General features: G+C 34.8%; 1 protein-coding gene across 3 annotated transcripts; it reads left to right on the plus strand.

Annotated features, from left to right (window-relative positions):
* The first annotated feature begins 376 nt into the window (after positions 1–376).
* Positions 377–17,264, plus strand: LOC131622332 (CLIP-associated protein-like). 3 transcript variants are annotated; one of them, XM_058893365.1, is made up of 21 exons: positions 377–1,076; positions 2,338–2,493; positions 2,590–2,652; positions 3,270–3,338; positions 3,515–3,674; positions 4,551–4,709; positions 5,739–5,836; positions 6,129–6,203; positions 6,280–6,348; positions 6,435–6,520; positions 6,588–6,705; positions 8,202–8,300; positions 8,383–8,740; positions 8,888–10,701; positions 11,496–11,597; positions 14,465–14,569; positions 14,734–14,811; positions 14,898–14,966; positions 15,090–15,158; positions 15,646–15,747; positions 16,826–17,264. In XM_058893365.1, the coding sequence occupies exons 1-21, from the start codon at positions 744–746 to the stop codon at positions 16,985–16,987; spliced, it is 4,344 nt and encodes a 1,447-aa protein (XP_058749348.1). In that variant the 5' UTR covers positions 377–743; the 3' UTR covers positions 16,988–17,264. The 3 variants fall into 3 exon arrangements, with proteins under 3 accessions (XP_058749348.1, XP_058749346.1, XP_058749347.1); XM_058893363.1 differs by having other exon boundaries at positions 379–1,076; positions 4,548–4,709; XM_058893364.1 differs by having other exon boundaries at positions 380–1,076; positions 4,548–4,709; positions 14,737–14,811.
* Positions 17,265–17,900: the final 636 nt, after the last annotated feature.

Genomic DNA, 17,900 nt, shown 5'->3' on the forward strand with positions numbered 1-17,900 from the left:
CACGTAATTTTAATCTCTATAGAAGGACTAACATTATGCAAAAATAATTTTATAAAAACTAAAATAAGACAAATTTAAGATATTTAAAAAGGACAACAACATATTTAACCTTAATTCAATTGTTTATTTATTTACTTTTATAAAAGCTATATATTTTTTTAATTTACAAAAAGCATAAAGATAAGATGAAGCGGGTATTTTTTAAAAAGGTCTTCCTAATTTTTATTTTAACAATTTTTTTTTTGCTTTTCGCACCCTAATTTTTAGAAGAATGAAATCCGTAATAATTCAAATTTCGTGTTAAGAGATCATAACACTTAGCATGAAGTCGTCGGTATTTCAACAATTTTGTTACCAAATACCAATACATTATACAGCGTAAAGCAATCAGTTACGTGAGCAACAGTGGTACAAAGGGTAAATTCAAAGTAGAAGAATGGTAAAATTTTCCACAACCACACCCGCAACAGCATAACACAACACAAAGCATAGTGTGCATTTTCCTTTCAATTTCATTCATCAGCATCTCTCTCTCTCCACTGTCTCTCTCGTGCCAGTATTTCTCTTTCTCTTGAATTTGACGGCTCCGCTAAATTAAGCGGCAAACAACCAATCTCACACCGGTTTCCAATTCTCCATCCTTTCCCCGTTTCTCTAACGTCCTTCCAAATTCATTTTCTCCCTTTAACCGCAACCGCAACCGCAACTTTTCAAACTAACAACAGATCTGAAACAGATCCAAAATGGAGGAAGCGTTGGAACTCACACGCGCCAAGGACACCAAAGAAAGGATGGCCGGTGTGGAGCGTCTCTACCAACTTCTAGAAGCTTCTAGAAAGAGTCTCACCTCTTCTGAAGTTACTTCGCTCGTTGATTCCTGCATCGATCTTTTGAAGGATAACAACTTCCGTGTATCTCAGGGCGCACTTCAGTCTCTCGCCTCCGCGGTTGTTCTCTCCGGCGAGCATTTTAAGCTTCACTTTAACGCTCTTCTTCCGGCCGTTGTTGACCGTCTCGGTGATGCTAAACAGCCTGTCCGTGATGCTGCGCGGCGATTGCTTCTCACACTCATGGAGGTTTAACTTTTACTCTTTGTTATCGATGCCATAGTGCTGACCTTACTTGATTTTACCTTTAATTGAATTTTAATTCAAATTTGAGTGGTAATTAACGGTGGAAAATTATTATGGATAAGTTTGAGTATACTCGAGTGGAGACTCCACGGCGTCTAAATTGTTAGAAAATTTGCATGAAAGTTTTTATTCTTAATTGTTTGGTTGAGTATATCGAGTGGAGACTCGTGGTTCTGAATAGAAAATTATGACGGAAGTTGATTCATTCAGATGATCTCACTTAGTGGGATAAAGCGGATTGTGTTGTGTCGCTTGTTTGAAATTATTGGCTAGTACTATGTTTTCTTGATTTAATTAGCACGGTTAGGTCTTAAATTGTAGTGGAGGACGTCTTTCGGATCATTTTGAGTTGTTCCCTTCATTAATTAAAGGTTCTTTAGGGTCATTTTGAGCTGTTCTCTTCATTAATTAGGTCTTCAATTGTAGTTGAGGACGTCATTAGGATCATTTTGAGTTCTTCTCTTCATTAATTAAAGGTTCTATCGAAATTCCACGATATGATTCATAGCTTCATCACAGAAAATACACTCTAGAATCGTGTTTTAAATTGTTTTGTCTCTAACCACAATAAAATAATTAATGTTAGACCATTGAATTATTATTTTGTAACTTTTTTTACTGTATCTAATTCCAGATGAGCAATACGAAACACTTAAGTAAATGTCTTCAAGTAACGTTGCAGAAGAAAATGCACGCAGGATTTCATTTTCTGTAAAAATTAAATTTGTCTTGTGCATATTACCCAGTGATATTGATAGCCATGCTCTCTATTAAGTTTACAAAAAATATGTAGCTACAGAGTGACTGTTTAGGGAAAATAATCGTTTCTAATATGGCATATGGCGAACAGGTTAATCTGGAAGGTAGAATTGCTATGTCTTATAGATCCACTTGATTTATTGCATAATGTAGAAAGCATAGCCATCAATATCACTAGGTAATATGTATAAGCTTGTAATTTATCACCAAATGAATGTAGTTTCACATGGACAGTCTGTCAAAGTTGGATTTATCTACTGTTTGACCTTTTTGAAGGTTGAGTGTTTCTTTTATGCTGCCATGCTGCATCTCTCCCTAATAGTAAAATGCACAACGTTTCATGTGTATTCTGGAGTTTATGTTCTGTTCTGCTTGCATTCTGAAAATGATTTTTTTTTGTACCTTTATTTTGGCATTCATTTTCAAATATTATTGTTATTTGCAGGTTTCTTCTCCTACAATAATTGTTGAAAGAGCAGGATCCTCAGCTTGGGCGCATAAAAGCTGGAGAGTCAGAGAGGAATTTACTAGAACTGTAACATCTGCAATAAATCTATTTTCATCTACCGAACTTCCACTTCAACGGGCTATCCTACCTCCTGTATTAACTTTTACAAATAAGCAGCGTCTTTCTTCGTACGATTAAATAGTTGTAGGATCTGATACTAATTCCTTCCAATACATGATCAATTGTCAGGTTTTGCAGTTGCTGAGTGACCCAAATCTTGCTGTTAGGGAAGCTGCTATTTTGTGCATTGAGGTAAGTATGGCTTATTTTGTATTGTATATTTTAACTAAAGGGTTAGGTGCCAATGGCATTATTGAGTTTATGTTAGCTACTAAAAAGGGTTATGCCATATCAAATCAATAGTTAATTTTAAATTTTCATAATCTTAATTTTAGCTAAAAGTAAAAAAATAATTGCTAGTATTGCTTTTTGCTTTTAGATGAAAAAATTAAACCAATGACATAGATATAGAAGAATAAAAATATGGAAGTGGGTATAATGTAGGACATGGTTGGATCTTTGAATTATGCTAAGTTATGGTTTTTGGTTATTCTATAATCTCAAAGCATATTTTGTTTACTAAAATTTATGTTATTTTTCAAGGCCTGTTGCATGTGAATTTCATTGCTTTAATATTGAGAATGGATCTGGTGCTGATTTGTTCTTTTGAAAGTTTGAACTTATCCATTGATGGAAATTTGCTTGTTCTGCATATCATAAACAACTCGATTACGTTTATCTTATTTTATTTGACACTTCGGAAATTTTATCATGATGCAATATACCCAGCTCCTGAGGCTAGCAATTGTGGTTATTTAAACACAGTGAATGTTACTGTTAGTGCATTTCTTTGACATTCTCTTTTACAGGAAATGTATAAACAAGCTGGACCTCAATTTCGTGATGAGCTTCACCGCTACAATCTTCCTTCATCTTTGGTATATGTCAAACAAGAATTGATTTCCCGACTGTTTTTTTCTTATAAATATCTACCCACACAAACACATTTAAACTTATGGATTTGGACCTTTGAAGGTCGATTTACATTTTAATGTCAGCTATTGTGTGAGTTTATTAATTATACATCCATACCGTTGCATCATTTTGGTTTCAGGTGAAAGATATTAATGCCAGGCTCGAGGGGATTCAACCAAATGTTCGCTCTTCAAATGGTATTCAAAGTGGTTATGTTAGTGGAGAAATTAAGCCTTTGAATCCCAAGAAAAGTAGTCCAAAGGCGAAAAGTTCTTCAAGGGAAGCCTCTCTTTTTGGAGGTTAGAATATCTGCAATTCTTTGATCACAAACATTTCTATGTTAATTTAGTATCAATACAATTTTATACACACATTGCGGATTTATCTTATGCATGATTTTCCTCTTTTACAGGTTAAATAATTGTATATATTTTCTTAGCTTTATGAAAAATTGTTCGTTTGAGATAGTTGCATGATAATGACATTACCGGGGCATACTTTCAAAATTTTATGATGCTGTATATGTGAAGAGGGGACGTGTTTGTTTAGTAGATCCCATTTTTGGGTTTGAGTTTATACTAGTTTATTTCCTTCTCTATCTTATCATTGAAGCTCTCATAACTTAATGTTAGAGCTTTTAGTTTTGATGATATGGGATGTTATTTCAATTGGCACTGGCTGTGTTGATTTTCCTTTTGTTTATTTGCGTCAATTTCTTTTTGGAATTTTGGGATACTGTAGCTTACGTGCATCCTTGGGTAACTCCACAAGTTATGCCTGCATGATAATTGGGATTCTACCTTTAGCTTTAATTACCCTTTGCCAGGGGTCCGCCTACTTTTAGTTGTCAAATGGTGGATATTTTCTTCTGCACTTGTGAAAAGATTGACATGAGATGTAAGTGCAGAATGTGTAAAAACTTAGATTATTTTAGTGGTGAAACTTGGAATAAAATGATTGAAGGGGGAATGATATGGTTCAAACTTCAGAAGAGATAAGTAACATTCCTAGTTGTAAGTTTGCAAAAAAGAATTCCACATTGCATGTAGTTAAAGTCTTTGCATAGTCAAAAGTATGTTTTCAATACTTATCCATACCTTCTTAACTGGGATGGCGACACTTTAATTAATGAACTATTTAAATGTGCATTTTATTTGTTAAATCATGAGCAGCAGAAGGTGATGTCACGGAGAAACCCATAGACCCTATCAAGGTATACTCAGATAAGGAGTTAATCAGGGAAGTTGAGAAGATTGCATCTATCCTTGTGCCTGAAAAAGACTGGTCCATTCGTATTGCTGCTATGCAGAGAATTGAAGGTCTTGTTCTAGGAGGTTGGTGTTTCAAAATTCCTTTTCAGGATTGTGTACTGATCTTCATATGCTTATAATACAATATTAAGAACTTGTACCCGTCTCGGGCCTCTTAAGAGGGACAAACGGTTGTTTTTGTAGAATATCTTTAACTTGAAGGACTAATTTGAAGGATGTTATTGGCAATGTTTTATGAATTTGGTTTTGGGTTTTTATGGGTGATAGAAACATAAGTTGAATAAATAAATGATAGAAAGGAAAATCAAATTCTATTAGGCTTGTTTGGCTTGACTTATTTAAGCTTATCTACATGCATAAACACTTGTTAGACTGTTTGAGAGAACTTTCGGAAACAACTTATGACATGTCCATAAGTTGTTTTCGTCTTATTTTCATATAAGCTCTCCAGGATAACTTTTGAAAAAAGCTCTTAGCCTATATGCAAATAATTTGACTTTATTTTCTCTTTTGTTATAAACATAACATATTTATTAACACTTAGTCACTTATATGATAAGTTCTTATGCTAAAAGCGCTTAATTAAATTATTTATCCAAACAGGGCCTAAGACCAAAAACTACAGCTGTGAGGGATAAGAGTAAACTTTTGTCCCATTTAAAAAGGAGCATATCAGGATCTTAGTTCTACAATAAATTGATGGGATTTCAAAGCCGACATTTCAATGCTTCTATTATGTATTGAGTTATCTTTGTTTGTATATATTGATATTTAAATATTATTTAAATGATGTAGGAATAATCTATAAATATATTGTAGAATGTTCTTAGCATATTCTTATGTAGTGAATGCTACAGAGTGTATAGTTGCCTATATATAAAGTTTTTGTGACGCAGCCTGAATACACGCCTTATCCACATGCCTCTTGTATCTTCCTATTTTCTATAACGATAATGTTTTTCTTAATCAATTATTTTCTCTATATTTAAGGAAAGTAGCTCTACATTTATTGTAATTTTAATTGATTGGAGAGTTGTCTTTTTGTTTTGGTTTGTAATGATTTCTGAATTTTCATAATACTCTTCTTGTCAGGCGCTACTGATTATGCTTGTTTTCGTGGACTCCTGAAGCAACTTGGCGGACCTTTAAGTACACAATTGTCAGACAGAAGATCTAGCATTGTAAAGCAGGTGATCCAACATTTTTATTGTATTATATTGTCATTATTTAACGATAGTGTTTATGTTTGTTAGTTAGAAATAACTGTACCGTGTCAAGGTGAAAGTTTGATTTCTTGTTCATCCTTTTCTATTTTAACACCGAGGTTTGTGAATTGTCTCTGTTGAAGGCTTGAAGCAATCTTGCTTTGTGTATCTTATAGTGAAAAGTTCATTTATTCGTGGACCTTGTCATAGGTGAGGTTCTTGTTATATTTAATACTAATACCAATCTAATTTTAGCTTGTTGTTTACTGTATTATAGGCTTGCCATTTATTGTGCTTTTTGTCAAAGGAACTCCTGGGCGACTTTGAATCATATGCTGAAATGTTTATACCAGTAAGTTCAACCAGTTATCTTTGGTTGTCATGATTGTGATACTTTCAAAACTATTGATTCTTGATCTGATAATCAGGTCCTTTTCAAGCTGGTTGTGATTACTGTGCTTGTAATTGCAGAGTCTGCAGATAACTGCATAAAAACGGTAATGTAATCCTACTGATATAATTGTTTGCATCTTTTTATGTCTTTTACTTGTTTCATTTTCACCTTTGTCATCTATCTTTCCAGATGCTGCGCAACTGCAAAGTTCCTCGTGTGCTTCCTCGTATAGCAGATTGTGCTAAAAATGACCGCAATGCAATACTTCGTGCAAGGTATGGATTGTCAACTATTGAAATGATACAAGAATTTTTTGGGTTTTTATAACTTTTTGTATTGTAGGTGTTGTGAATATGCTCTTTTGGTCCTAGAACATTGGCCGGATGCACCAGAAATACTTCGTTCAGCTGAGTTATATGAGGATATGATAAAGTGTTGCGTTTCAGATGCAATGAGTGAGGTAGAATTATAGTTTCAGGTTATTTGGCATTTAGTAAATATTTATGCATTGAAGTTGTAAATTTGACTAGCTTTTTCGTTGGACTGTTCTTCTCTCTGAGCTATGAATAATAATTTACACAACTTTGGTTGGGGTGTGTGTTTGGTTAGGAATAATTTAAATTCTGAAAAATTTGCATCAATAAAATTCATGCAAAAAAGCTGTGTCGCCGAAGAAAGGGGTCTGTTGGTCTGTTCAATGCTATGTGTGTATAAACCTGCACCACACATGCAGAAATTTAATGACTAGATCAGTTTTACTTTTCCAACATGAACATAGAGAGAAATAAGCATCCAAAAGGAAGTTGTTGTGTGAAACTCACTACTCTCACCGCATTTGGTTAGGAATAATTAAAATTCTGAAAAATATGCATCAATAAAATTCATGCAAAAATGCTGTGTCGCCGAAGAAAAGGGCCTGTTCAATGCTATGTGTGTATAAACCTGCACCGCACTTGCAGAAATGTAATGACTAGATCAGTTTTACTTTTCCAACATGAACATAGAGAGAAATAAGCATCCAAAAGGAAGCTGTTGTGTGAAACTCACAACTCTCACCGCATTTGGTTAGGAATAATTAAAATTCTGAAAAATTTGTATCAATAAAATTCATGCAAAAATGCTGTGTCGCCGAAGAAAGGGTCTGTTCAATGCTATGCGTGTATAAACCTGCACCGCACTTGCAGAAATGTAATGACTAGATCAGTTTTACTTTTCCAACATGAACATAGAGAGAAATAACATCCAAAAGGAAGCTGTTGTGTGAAACTCACTACTCTCCTGCTGTTATGTTATGTCGCCTAGGCTCTGTTTGGATATCTTAAAAACAAACGGAGTGGGATGGAACAGAATAGAGGTTCCATTCCCTTGTTTGGATATTTTATGACAGAGCGGAACAAATTTCTTATCCCTCCCAAATCAGAGGGGAAGAAAATGGTGGTAATAAGTGATGAATTGAAATAAATACCACTCCATTCCATTCCGCTCCATCCAATTTTAAATAATCAAACGATGGAATTTTGTTATATTCCATGCCGTTTTATTCCTCCATAATCTATCTATCCAAACAAAGAAATTAGGGTGAGGCATGAAATCATATTTTCTTGCATACATCTATGCTTTTTATCATTTGTAACACATTCTTTTAATTTTATTTTTTATTCTTCTATGTAAAAGGTGTCCAAATAATGTGTTTTTTTTTTTTTATTCTGTTTCATTTTATAATGATTTTTGGTAAGATGTTTTGATAAATTATCATGCAGTATGCAGATCAGTTACTCTAAAGTCTAAACTATGATAGTTTACTGTATTATTTAGCAAGCCTTTTTATCTATCAAATTTCATATATAAACAGAAAGCTTCTAGTTATTATTGACATTATGACATTGTTTATAGCAACCATATTACTGTTGCTATAGTACATGTGCATGCAAATGATTACTGTGTAAATTTTTTTAGGTACGGTCTACTGCAAGGATGTGCTACAGAATGTTTGCAAAAACTTGGCCAGAGCGTTGTCGTCGCCTATTTACATCCTTTGACCCTGTTATTCAACGGGTATACATTTATGATCTTGAGGGTGTTTTTCTTCCTTTATTTTGTTGTTCGAGTTATCTCTTAACGTGAATGTTAACTGCAGTTAATAAATGAAGAGGATGGAGGAATACACAAGCGACATGCTTCACCTTCCATTCGTGATAGAGGTACACTGATGTCTTTACCCAGTCAAGCCTCTGCTTCGTCTAATCCACCTGGTTATGGAACATCTGCAATTGTTGCAATGGATAGAAGTTCAAGTTTATCATCAGGGACATCTGTCTCCTCTGGCGTACTTCTTTCACAGGCAAAGTCACTTGGTAAGGGTACAGAACGTAGTTTGGAAAGTGTGTTGCACGCAAGCAAACAGAAGGTCACTGCTATTGAGAGCATGCTTAGAGGCTTGAATATATCTGATAAGCATAATCTATCGTCTCTTCGGTCATCAAGTTTGGATCTAGGTACCAAATAAGCTTGGCTGTTAAATATTTTTATTTTATTTTCAATTTTCAGGACTTTAAACTATTTGATGGTTGGTGGTAGTGGTGTGTTTCTTTTGTAAACTCTTCATGAACGGCTAAATTTTTCTCTTATTGCCCCTAGTGCAGAAGTCGACCCTCCATCGGCTCGTGATCCGCCTTTCCCAGCTGCTGTCTCTGCATCCAATCATTTGACAAGCTCTTCAACAACAGAACCTACTGCTTATGGTGTCTATAAAGGTAGTAACCGGAATGGTGGTCTGGGTTTATCAGACATAATCACTCAAATTCAAGCTTCCAAAGATTCTGCCAAGTCATCATATCATAGTAATGTTGAAACCGAGCCATTACCATCATTATCCTCATATTCAACTAGAAGGCCTTCTGAAAGATTACATGAAAGAAGTTCTGTTGATGACATTAGTGACATTAGGGAGGCTAGGCGATTTACTAACCACAACACTGATAAGCAGTATTTGGATGCCCCTTACAGAGATGGAAACTTTAGAGAATCACATAATAGTTATGTGCCTAATTTTCAGAGGCCACTAGTGAGAAAGAATGTAGCTGGACGTATGTCTGCTGGCAGGAGGAGGAGTTTTGATGATAACCAGCTATCTCCTGCAGAGATGTCAGGTTATACAGATGGACCAGCATCTCTTCATGAAGCTTTGAGAGAAGGACTCAGGTCAGGTTCTGACTGGTCTTCTAGGGTTGCTGCCTTTAACTATCTTCACTCATTGTTGCAGCAAGGTCCAAAGGGAACTCTAGAAGTTGTTCAGAATTTTGAGAAGGTAATGAAGTTGTTTTTCCAGCACTTGGATGACCCTCACCATAAAGTTGCGCAGGCTGCTCTTTCAACACTAACAGATATTGTTCCGGCGTGTCGAAAGCCTTTTGAGGGTTACATGGAAAGAATACTACCACATGTCTTTTCTCGGTTAATTGATCCTAAAGAAGTTGTTAGGCAACCATGTTCAACAACATTGGAAGTTGTTAGCAAAACTTACAGTGTAGATTCTCTCTTACCTGCACTGTTACGTTCACTAGACGAACAGAGGTCTCCAAAGGCTAAATTGGCCGTGATTGAATTTGCAATCAATTCCTTTAACAAGCATACAATGAATGCAGAAGGCGCGGCTAATATTGGCATACTAAAATTGTGGCTTGCTAAGTTAACCCCTTTGGTTCATGACAAGAATACCAAGCTTAAAGAAGCAGCTATTACTTGCATTATATCAGTGTATACTCACTTTGATTCAATTGCAGTTCTTAATTTCATTCTGAGTTTGTCAGTGGAAGAACAAAATTCTTTGAGACGAGCCCTTAAACAGTACACTCCTCGCATTGAAGTAGAACTAATAAACTATATGCAGAACAAGAAAGAGCGACAACGATCCAAGTCTTCCTATGATCCATCTGATGTTGTAGGAACATCATCTGAAGATGGGTATGTTGGTTTCTCCAGAAAAACTCAATACCTTGGAAGATATTCGGTTGGTTCCCTAGATAGTGATGGTGGTCGGAAGTGGAGTTCCCAGGATTCAACTCTTTTGAAATCCAGTCTTGGTCCAGCAGCATCTGTTGAAAAAGAGGATCATAGTCATAATCATGACCATAACCTTGAGACTGACTCTAATTTGGACAGTCTTAGCTCAAAACCTAAAGATCTTGCATATTCAGTCAATCCAATGGGTCAAAATTTTGGCGCTAAATCTAGCCAACTTGGACAAGTGGACAGTAGAATGAATTTCGAGGGTCTTTCAACTCCTCGTCTAGATGTTAATGGTCTGATGTCATTAGATCGTTTAGATGTTGGTGATGGCTATGCACATGACGAAGAATTTTCTTCTGCATTGGAACCTAATTATCACTCAACTGAAGCTGTAAAGATTAATTCTATGACAGACACTGGGCCCAGCATTCCTCAAATTCTTCATACGGTGAGTTGTGCTACTGGTGGAGGACCAGTTGGTTTTTTAAATCTATTAGTTGAAAACAAAAGATTCCGTAGGAGATATAAAGAGTGGATGAGAGGAATTTGAAGGAAATGAACCATTCTCCATGAACAGCATAATGTAGTAAAAAAAGTAGGAAGTAAAAGAATCACAAGCTCAAGTCATGGAAAATTGATCAAATAATCAAAGGAAGTAAACAATTTGTCAAAATACTGATAAAAGGAGAATGGGTTTATCCTCAATTCCTCAAGGCTCTGTTTACCCAATGGAAAAAGTTATAAATGAATAAGTTCCTTAACTAAACCCCTCTAACTAGATAGCTAACTGCTCGAATAATCCCTGATTAAGTTTTCCTTTTCATCTATCCTAAACAAAAACAGAATCCCCTAACTGTCGTTGGCTATAAAACCCACAAGGAAGCCAAGAACACAAAATCTAAAAGAAAGAATGGCCACCGTCATTTTTAAATCTTTTGCATTATGCTGCAGCTAGTAGGAGTGAACATAAGAAAAAAAATTAAACCTTTGTATCCTCACCCTTCCCAAAACCTTGTTAATGAGCTGCAGGGAAATTGTCTACAGTAGTGCCAGTGGAACAAACCAAAATCTCTAGAATCAGCCTCGAGACTCTATAAGCAGCCAAGTCAAGTTACATTGTAAAAACAAGTGTCTGCTAGTGGATACATTTTTATCCCGCTTAACAATTTTTTGGTTTATTTTGATAGTTGTATCATAAACTGTTTGACATAAAAACTCAAAAGATATAGTTATTCTACGTAGATATCCAATGCTAATGAGGGAAGCCCTGTTTCAAGTAAACAGACTGCACTTCAACAGTTATTAGAAGCTTCTACTACAAATGATGAGTCTGTTTGGACCAAGGTATGCTTGATTTGATGTTGAGCGTTTCTCTTTCTTCTTGTCCCTATGTTTGGTTGTTATTGCTTATTTATCAAATGACCTCTATTTTGGAATGAAAAAGTTAATAACATCCATCAAACTTCATTAATCAAATCTGGCCTTTTGTTTTGTTACTAAATACTAATGTTGATTATTGGATAGTTAATATTGATATTGTTAAGAGTCCCACATCAGACAATATATGGCCTGAACATGTCTTTATAAGTGGGGGCAATCCTCACCCTACAAGCCGGTTTTGTAGGGTTGAGTTAGGCCCAACCACACTTCTTAACATGGTATCAAGAGCCTCGTTTAAGATCCGGTGGGCCACCTTCTATGGTTTCCGTTATCGGGCCACCCACCATTTATTTCCACGCTCCAGTTGTCTAGTCTTGGGCGTGAGGGGGTGTGTTAAGAGTCCCACATCAGACAATATATGGCCTGAACATGTCTTTATAAGTGGGGGCAATCCTCACCCTACAAGCTGGTTTTGTAGGGTTGAGTTAGGCCCAACCACACTTCTTAACAAGTAAGTCTTCTTGTATTCCTATCTTTGATACTGATGTTATAGGGTTTTATACACGGAGGAAAGAGAGAAATAAATACTTTGAATTCTGGTTATGTTTCATCACAATAGACCTAATGCTAACCTTCCTTTATTCTGCTATCGGACTCATTATTGTAAGTTCCTGGACAAACAAGATGGCTGGACTGATTATTAATCTGAAGAGCTCTTTGGCAAGGAATTCAGGATTTTAACAAAACATAAATAAAATTGAACTTGAGCTTGATGTGTAAATCAGGCCTAAATAAATCACACAACATGGAGAGCTGTTTGGATTCTTTGGAATGTTCTATAACCAGGAATATTTGGAAAATTTAAATCCATAAGTTTAGGATACCCAAAAAAATATACCTTGAATTTGAAATTGAGCCAGATGTGTAACACAGCTGCCATAAATAATTCATCCTGGCATGACTTATTTGTGAGATAGTGGAAGTTATCATTGGCATAATTCATAATGGGGAGACTGGTGTAAATTACTGTTAATTCATCACTGAATTAGAATAGTAAGACCAAATTGCATATGGGATAGCCTTGGCCAAAAATTTAATTTGGGAGAGTTGGGGCCAGAGAACATTTAGGATGGCCAGGGTTAAACTTAATTTAGGATAATCTGAAATCGAGATGAATTGGTCCAAGGCTGTGAAAAGTTTCAGAAGCAATAAAAAATGTATACGAACAGCCCGAAAAAAATAACCATGTAGATGATGTTTTCTTATAATCGATTTCTAGAATTAAGTAAGCTTGGTGGAAAAATATGGTGGAAAGGACACAGAATGCTATCACACTTAAACCATACAATATTGAATTTGTAGGGTTTTAAGATGAGTAAGGAATATGGAAAATAATAAATACTTTAGATTGTGATTATGGTTTAATTCAGAAGAGTATTCCTTAATATATTTTTTATACCAGTATTGGACTCCTAATTTTGATGAAATTTAAAGAAATATGGAATCATATCCAAAAGCGGTGTTTGTTTTTCAAGATATAAAATAACATTCTTGAAAATGATACTCGTAGGAAAATCATATATCGAAATTCTATTACTAGGTAAGTTCAAAAACATGTTTTGAAGCATTTAACATTGATGGATAGATTTATATAATTTAATATGTAGCAGAAAAAGGTGGGAATGGAATTTATTATTTATAACATGGATATAATTTCAATTCCTATACCATGAGAGAGAAGATACCCACCCTTCATGGGAATAAAGATTGAAATAATTGTGGGAATCTTATTTACTTGGGAATTAATAATGCCTAAGGTGTTTTTTTGCGGAATTTTTCTCTATTTTCTAAAAATTGTAACAAACAGGAGAATGTAATGTTTTCACTTTAAATTACCTGGGAATGATTCTAGAAACCCTCAAACAAACACAAGAGAATAGTCTTATTGAAGTTTTAGGGTTTAATATAAAGTGAAGAGAGAAAGATTAAAGGCTTTATTATCATTGAGGATTATGATTTGATACAAAAAGGCTAAACATCAACACTTATTTATATTACCACATGACTCAGAATTAACGGGACAACTGTTGGAAATTTCGCCTTCAAATTTTAAGAACTTGTTAGAGTCTAGAGGAGCTTTGGAAGAAACAACAGACTAAACGGACTAATGCTCCAATGCTCCAGGCAAGGTTGATCCTACATATGATCAGGGATGGGTCAGAAGATCGTGAATCTGGGATCGTTAAGATCCTACCAATTTTGCGAACTTATGTGTATTGCATATTTGTTCATAAATATACATATAAAACACGTAAGTTATTTATAAAAACTTCAACATTCAAATCACATCCAAAATACTTAAAATCAAAGATCACAAGATTCATAACACACCTATCACCAAAAAAAAAAGATTCGTAACACACCAGGTAGATAATGTGAACAGATTGGGAAGATTTTTAGTTTATAATTTGGAGTTAAGGGGGAGTTAACAGGTAGATAATTCTGTTGCTGCATTCGTAGTATCCTTAGAATCTGGGCTTGGGGTCTAACCCAAACCACAAATCCGGTTTATAAAGTGAGGGTTTCTTAAGTGTTATAAACACTAAATATCTCTATAGGCAATATAGGATTAAGTACACCCCTTCATATCTAGCACATGTATCAATGCTTGAGTTTTGACTATTTGTTTGTGCGCAATCAATCAATTGGTGTATAAATAGATAATTTCTGTTTGAATACGAGTAATATGTCTGATTTAGTTAACAAAATTGCTCAATATATTTGGATTTTTTTTATCACTAAGTAATGGTCATTTTATGGTGTACTTGCAGTACTTCAATCAGATTTTGACAGTTGTGCTTGAGGTACTGGATGATTCGGATTCCTCAGTCAGAGAGCTTGCTCTTTCATTGATAGTAGAAATGCTAAAAAACCAGGTTTGTATTCCATTTTAAGCCATTTATTAGACAGCTGTTATCAGTACTTGGCACCATACATTTTTCTCCCTCTATAAGTATAAGGCATATTTTGGACTTCAATAATATCAAAAAAGTAATCTCTAGTTTTGAAAATTATTTATTTTGCTTACATTTATTTTTAGCAGAAAGATGCATTGGAGAATTCAGTTGAGATTGTAATTGAGAAGCTGCTTTATGTTACAAAAGATATTGTTCCTAAGGTAGCCGAAGTTGTCCTATTCTAGTTAGTCTTTTCTACTTATCCTTTCTTTTCCTATAGTCTCAGTTTCTTTCATCCCTTATTCAGGTTTCAAATGAAGCAGAGCACTGTCTGACCATTGTTTTATCTCAGTATGATCCATTCAGATGTCTAAGTGTATGTATTTCTTGATTTTTTAATTCTGTAGCCACCTTATTCCCTGTAAAATGTTTGGGAAAAGAAAATGGGATTTCACCTTGTTAACTTAAAAGCTAATGCTCAATGTTTAAACTGTTTCAGGTTATTGCCCCTCTACTGGTTACCGAGGATGATAAAATGCTTGTCACTTGCATTAATTGCTTAACAAAGGTAATTGTCTCTTGAACAACCTTTTTACTATTTTGGAAATAAGCCATTGAACCAATGCTATATTTCAATATTGGGGGTATTGTGCCCATATGCTATACCAGTGTCCTGGTGATACTTGTAAAATATATCCCTCAAGTGTCCTTCATTTCTTATTTATTTTCTATTCCATGTTAATTAGCTACTACATTATATGAATAGCATAAACCAGTGAGTGATCCTTAAATTGGACATGAAGCTAAAAAATAGCATAAACCAGTGAATGATCCTTAAATTGGACTTGAAGCTTCAATCTAACCAGTGAGCTGTTCTAGCCTCCTCCGAATCATATCCAACCTTAGAGGATTCACTATATTTCCATATCTGTACCATACATCTACTACATGCCCTTCTTCTTTAGAAGGGATCCATATTTATGCACAAATTAATTAGTTATGCGTTATAAACATTTATTGTGTAACAAATAACATCATATTATTCCTTTCTTCAGCTTGTGGGCAGGTTCACTCAGGAGGAACTGATGGCTCAGTTACCCTCGTTTCTACCTGCTCTTTTCGAAGCTTTTGGAAACCAAAGTGCAGATGTTCGTAAGGTACTTTGGGTCCTTTATCTGCAGTAATTTATGGCCCATCATCCCTTATATTTTTTGAAATTTGAAGTGATAATTTCTTGTCAGTCATAGAACATTGTGATGTGGTGTATATGTAGTTATAACCACTTTATTGGCCAACAGAAAATCTGGTGCTTTAAACCTATTTGGCACCTACTTAAAACGAATTGGTACCATAAAATAGTGTCTCATACATTGATAAGAAATATATTTTGGGCAAGTAGACAACGGCGTCACTAATTGAAACATCTTGGATGAAAGCATAAAGGATAAAGTTGGGTAACACTTATTGTCTCAAAAAAGGTTCAGTCTTGCCTTAGTGTGAAAAAGACTCGTAAAAGGGCATATGTGAAAAAGACAAGTACTAGTATTTGAGGTATGATTAGATTTAGAATAGTTCTTAAATGAGGCACCGGTAATATAATTCCATTGAGGATATTACCCATATATCATGTGTCCCTTTATTTATAAAAATAAATCCCGAATTAATTCCCCTCCCAATAAAAGAAGTTAATTTGCATACTTACCAGTTACCACCATCTCTATCTGCCACAACTGTCTCTGAAAAGTCACTACTTGCCCAATCATCCCATTGGAAGTACATTGTGTCTAATCATAAACATGTCTACGATATTCCAGCATAATTTGCCATGCCAAATGCATTAACAGAATAGAATGATCATTCTCTTCCGAACTTAATTTTAGGGACTCATTTGAACAAAATCATTTTTGGAACTACTTATGCTTTCCATGTGTTGAGCACCTTGTATTTTGGTGAATATGATGGTGATTTGATCTAAGCACCTGAACTTTGCATTGCACCGTCGTCCTAATATTATTTCTTTATATTTGTTTACTCTTGACAAAGTGATAAAATATAACTGAACATTAGTATTAGAAGAAAATGATAAATCCGACTGGTTCTATTCTTCGAATTTGGATTAAGGGTAATATTGTTATCGTTAGTAAATGCTAGTTTGTTTATTCTTACGTGTCCCTTGTTCCCTTTATATCCGGTTTGTTTTGTTGCTTATTTTATGGAAATGGTGCATGGTTGCAGACAGTTGTTTTCTGTTTGGTGGATATTTATATCATGCTTGGGAAAGCATTCTTGCCATATTTGCAAGGCCTCAACAGCACACAGTTGAAGCTGGTCACCATTTATGCAAATCGAATCTCACAAGCCAGGACGGGAAAAACAATTGATGCCGTTCATGATTAGCAGGTTCTTTGTGAATATTTATGCTTTTTGGGTGTTGTCTTCTTCATTGCTGTGCATTATGTATATTTGCGTGTGAGAACTTTAGAAGTGGATTTCAATTCTTTACTCCCTCCTCACCTTTTTCTTTTTTCTATTTATGTAGTTTGTTTTTTCCTTTCCTTTTTCCCTGCCAATGTTTGTTGGAATTGGGAGAGTGCTGGTGGTGGAATTCAGTGCGTAAATTGTTATCTACATTGAGAAAATATTATATTGATTGTATTGAGTGGTTTTCATAAAAGCTTCATTGGTTTAGTTTTGATTCCTCCAACGGTGAGCTTTGGATATTTTTTGGGGGTATGCATGTGCGAGCTAACGAAGAAAAAGAAAAGGACTTCTAATGCATTACAATTGTATGAATCAACTCTTGAATTTATCTGGTGAAATTTTTTATTTTAATATTGTTTTATTTGGACCGTTTCTTGTATAAATCTAAAGTGAAAAACAAAAATAAAAAACGGTTGAGTGAGATGAATTTTTAGTAATGTAACTCGAACTATTTTAGATATCAAATCATTTAGTTTTTCAGTGAGATATCTTAATAATACAAGGGACTAACTACTGATTCAAAAGCAATATTTTGCCACTTTGAAGTTGTGCGCCTAACTACATAACTCTTGCTAAACTCCCTCTAGTAATTTGCTAACTAGTATATCAAAAACTATAATTCTATCATAGTATCACGAGTCGATCGATTTGAGTTACCTACCGTTTATATACACATTAAACCTAATAAAGATGAATGTAAGGGGGTGTACTGAAAAAATTAAGTCATATTTTGACAATTTGGGCTACCTACTACTTGTATCCACACGCCAAATCCTATAGGCTATAGTACTAAGTGGAGTGTATTGGAAAAAATTTAAGTATCACATTA

The sequence above is a fragment of the Vicia villosa genome, unplaced genomic scaffold (genome assembly GCF_029867415.1).
Source record: "Vicia villosa cultivar HV-30 ecotype Madison, WI unplaced genomic scaffold, Vvil1.0 ctg.000029F_1_1_1, whole genome shotgun sequence".
NCBI lineage: Eukaryota > Viridiplantae > Streptophyta > Magnoliopsida > Fabales > Fabaceae > Vicia > Vicia villosa.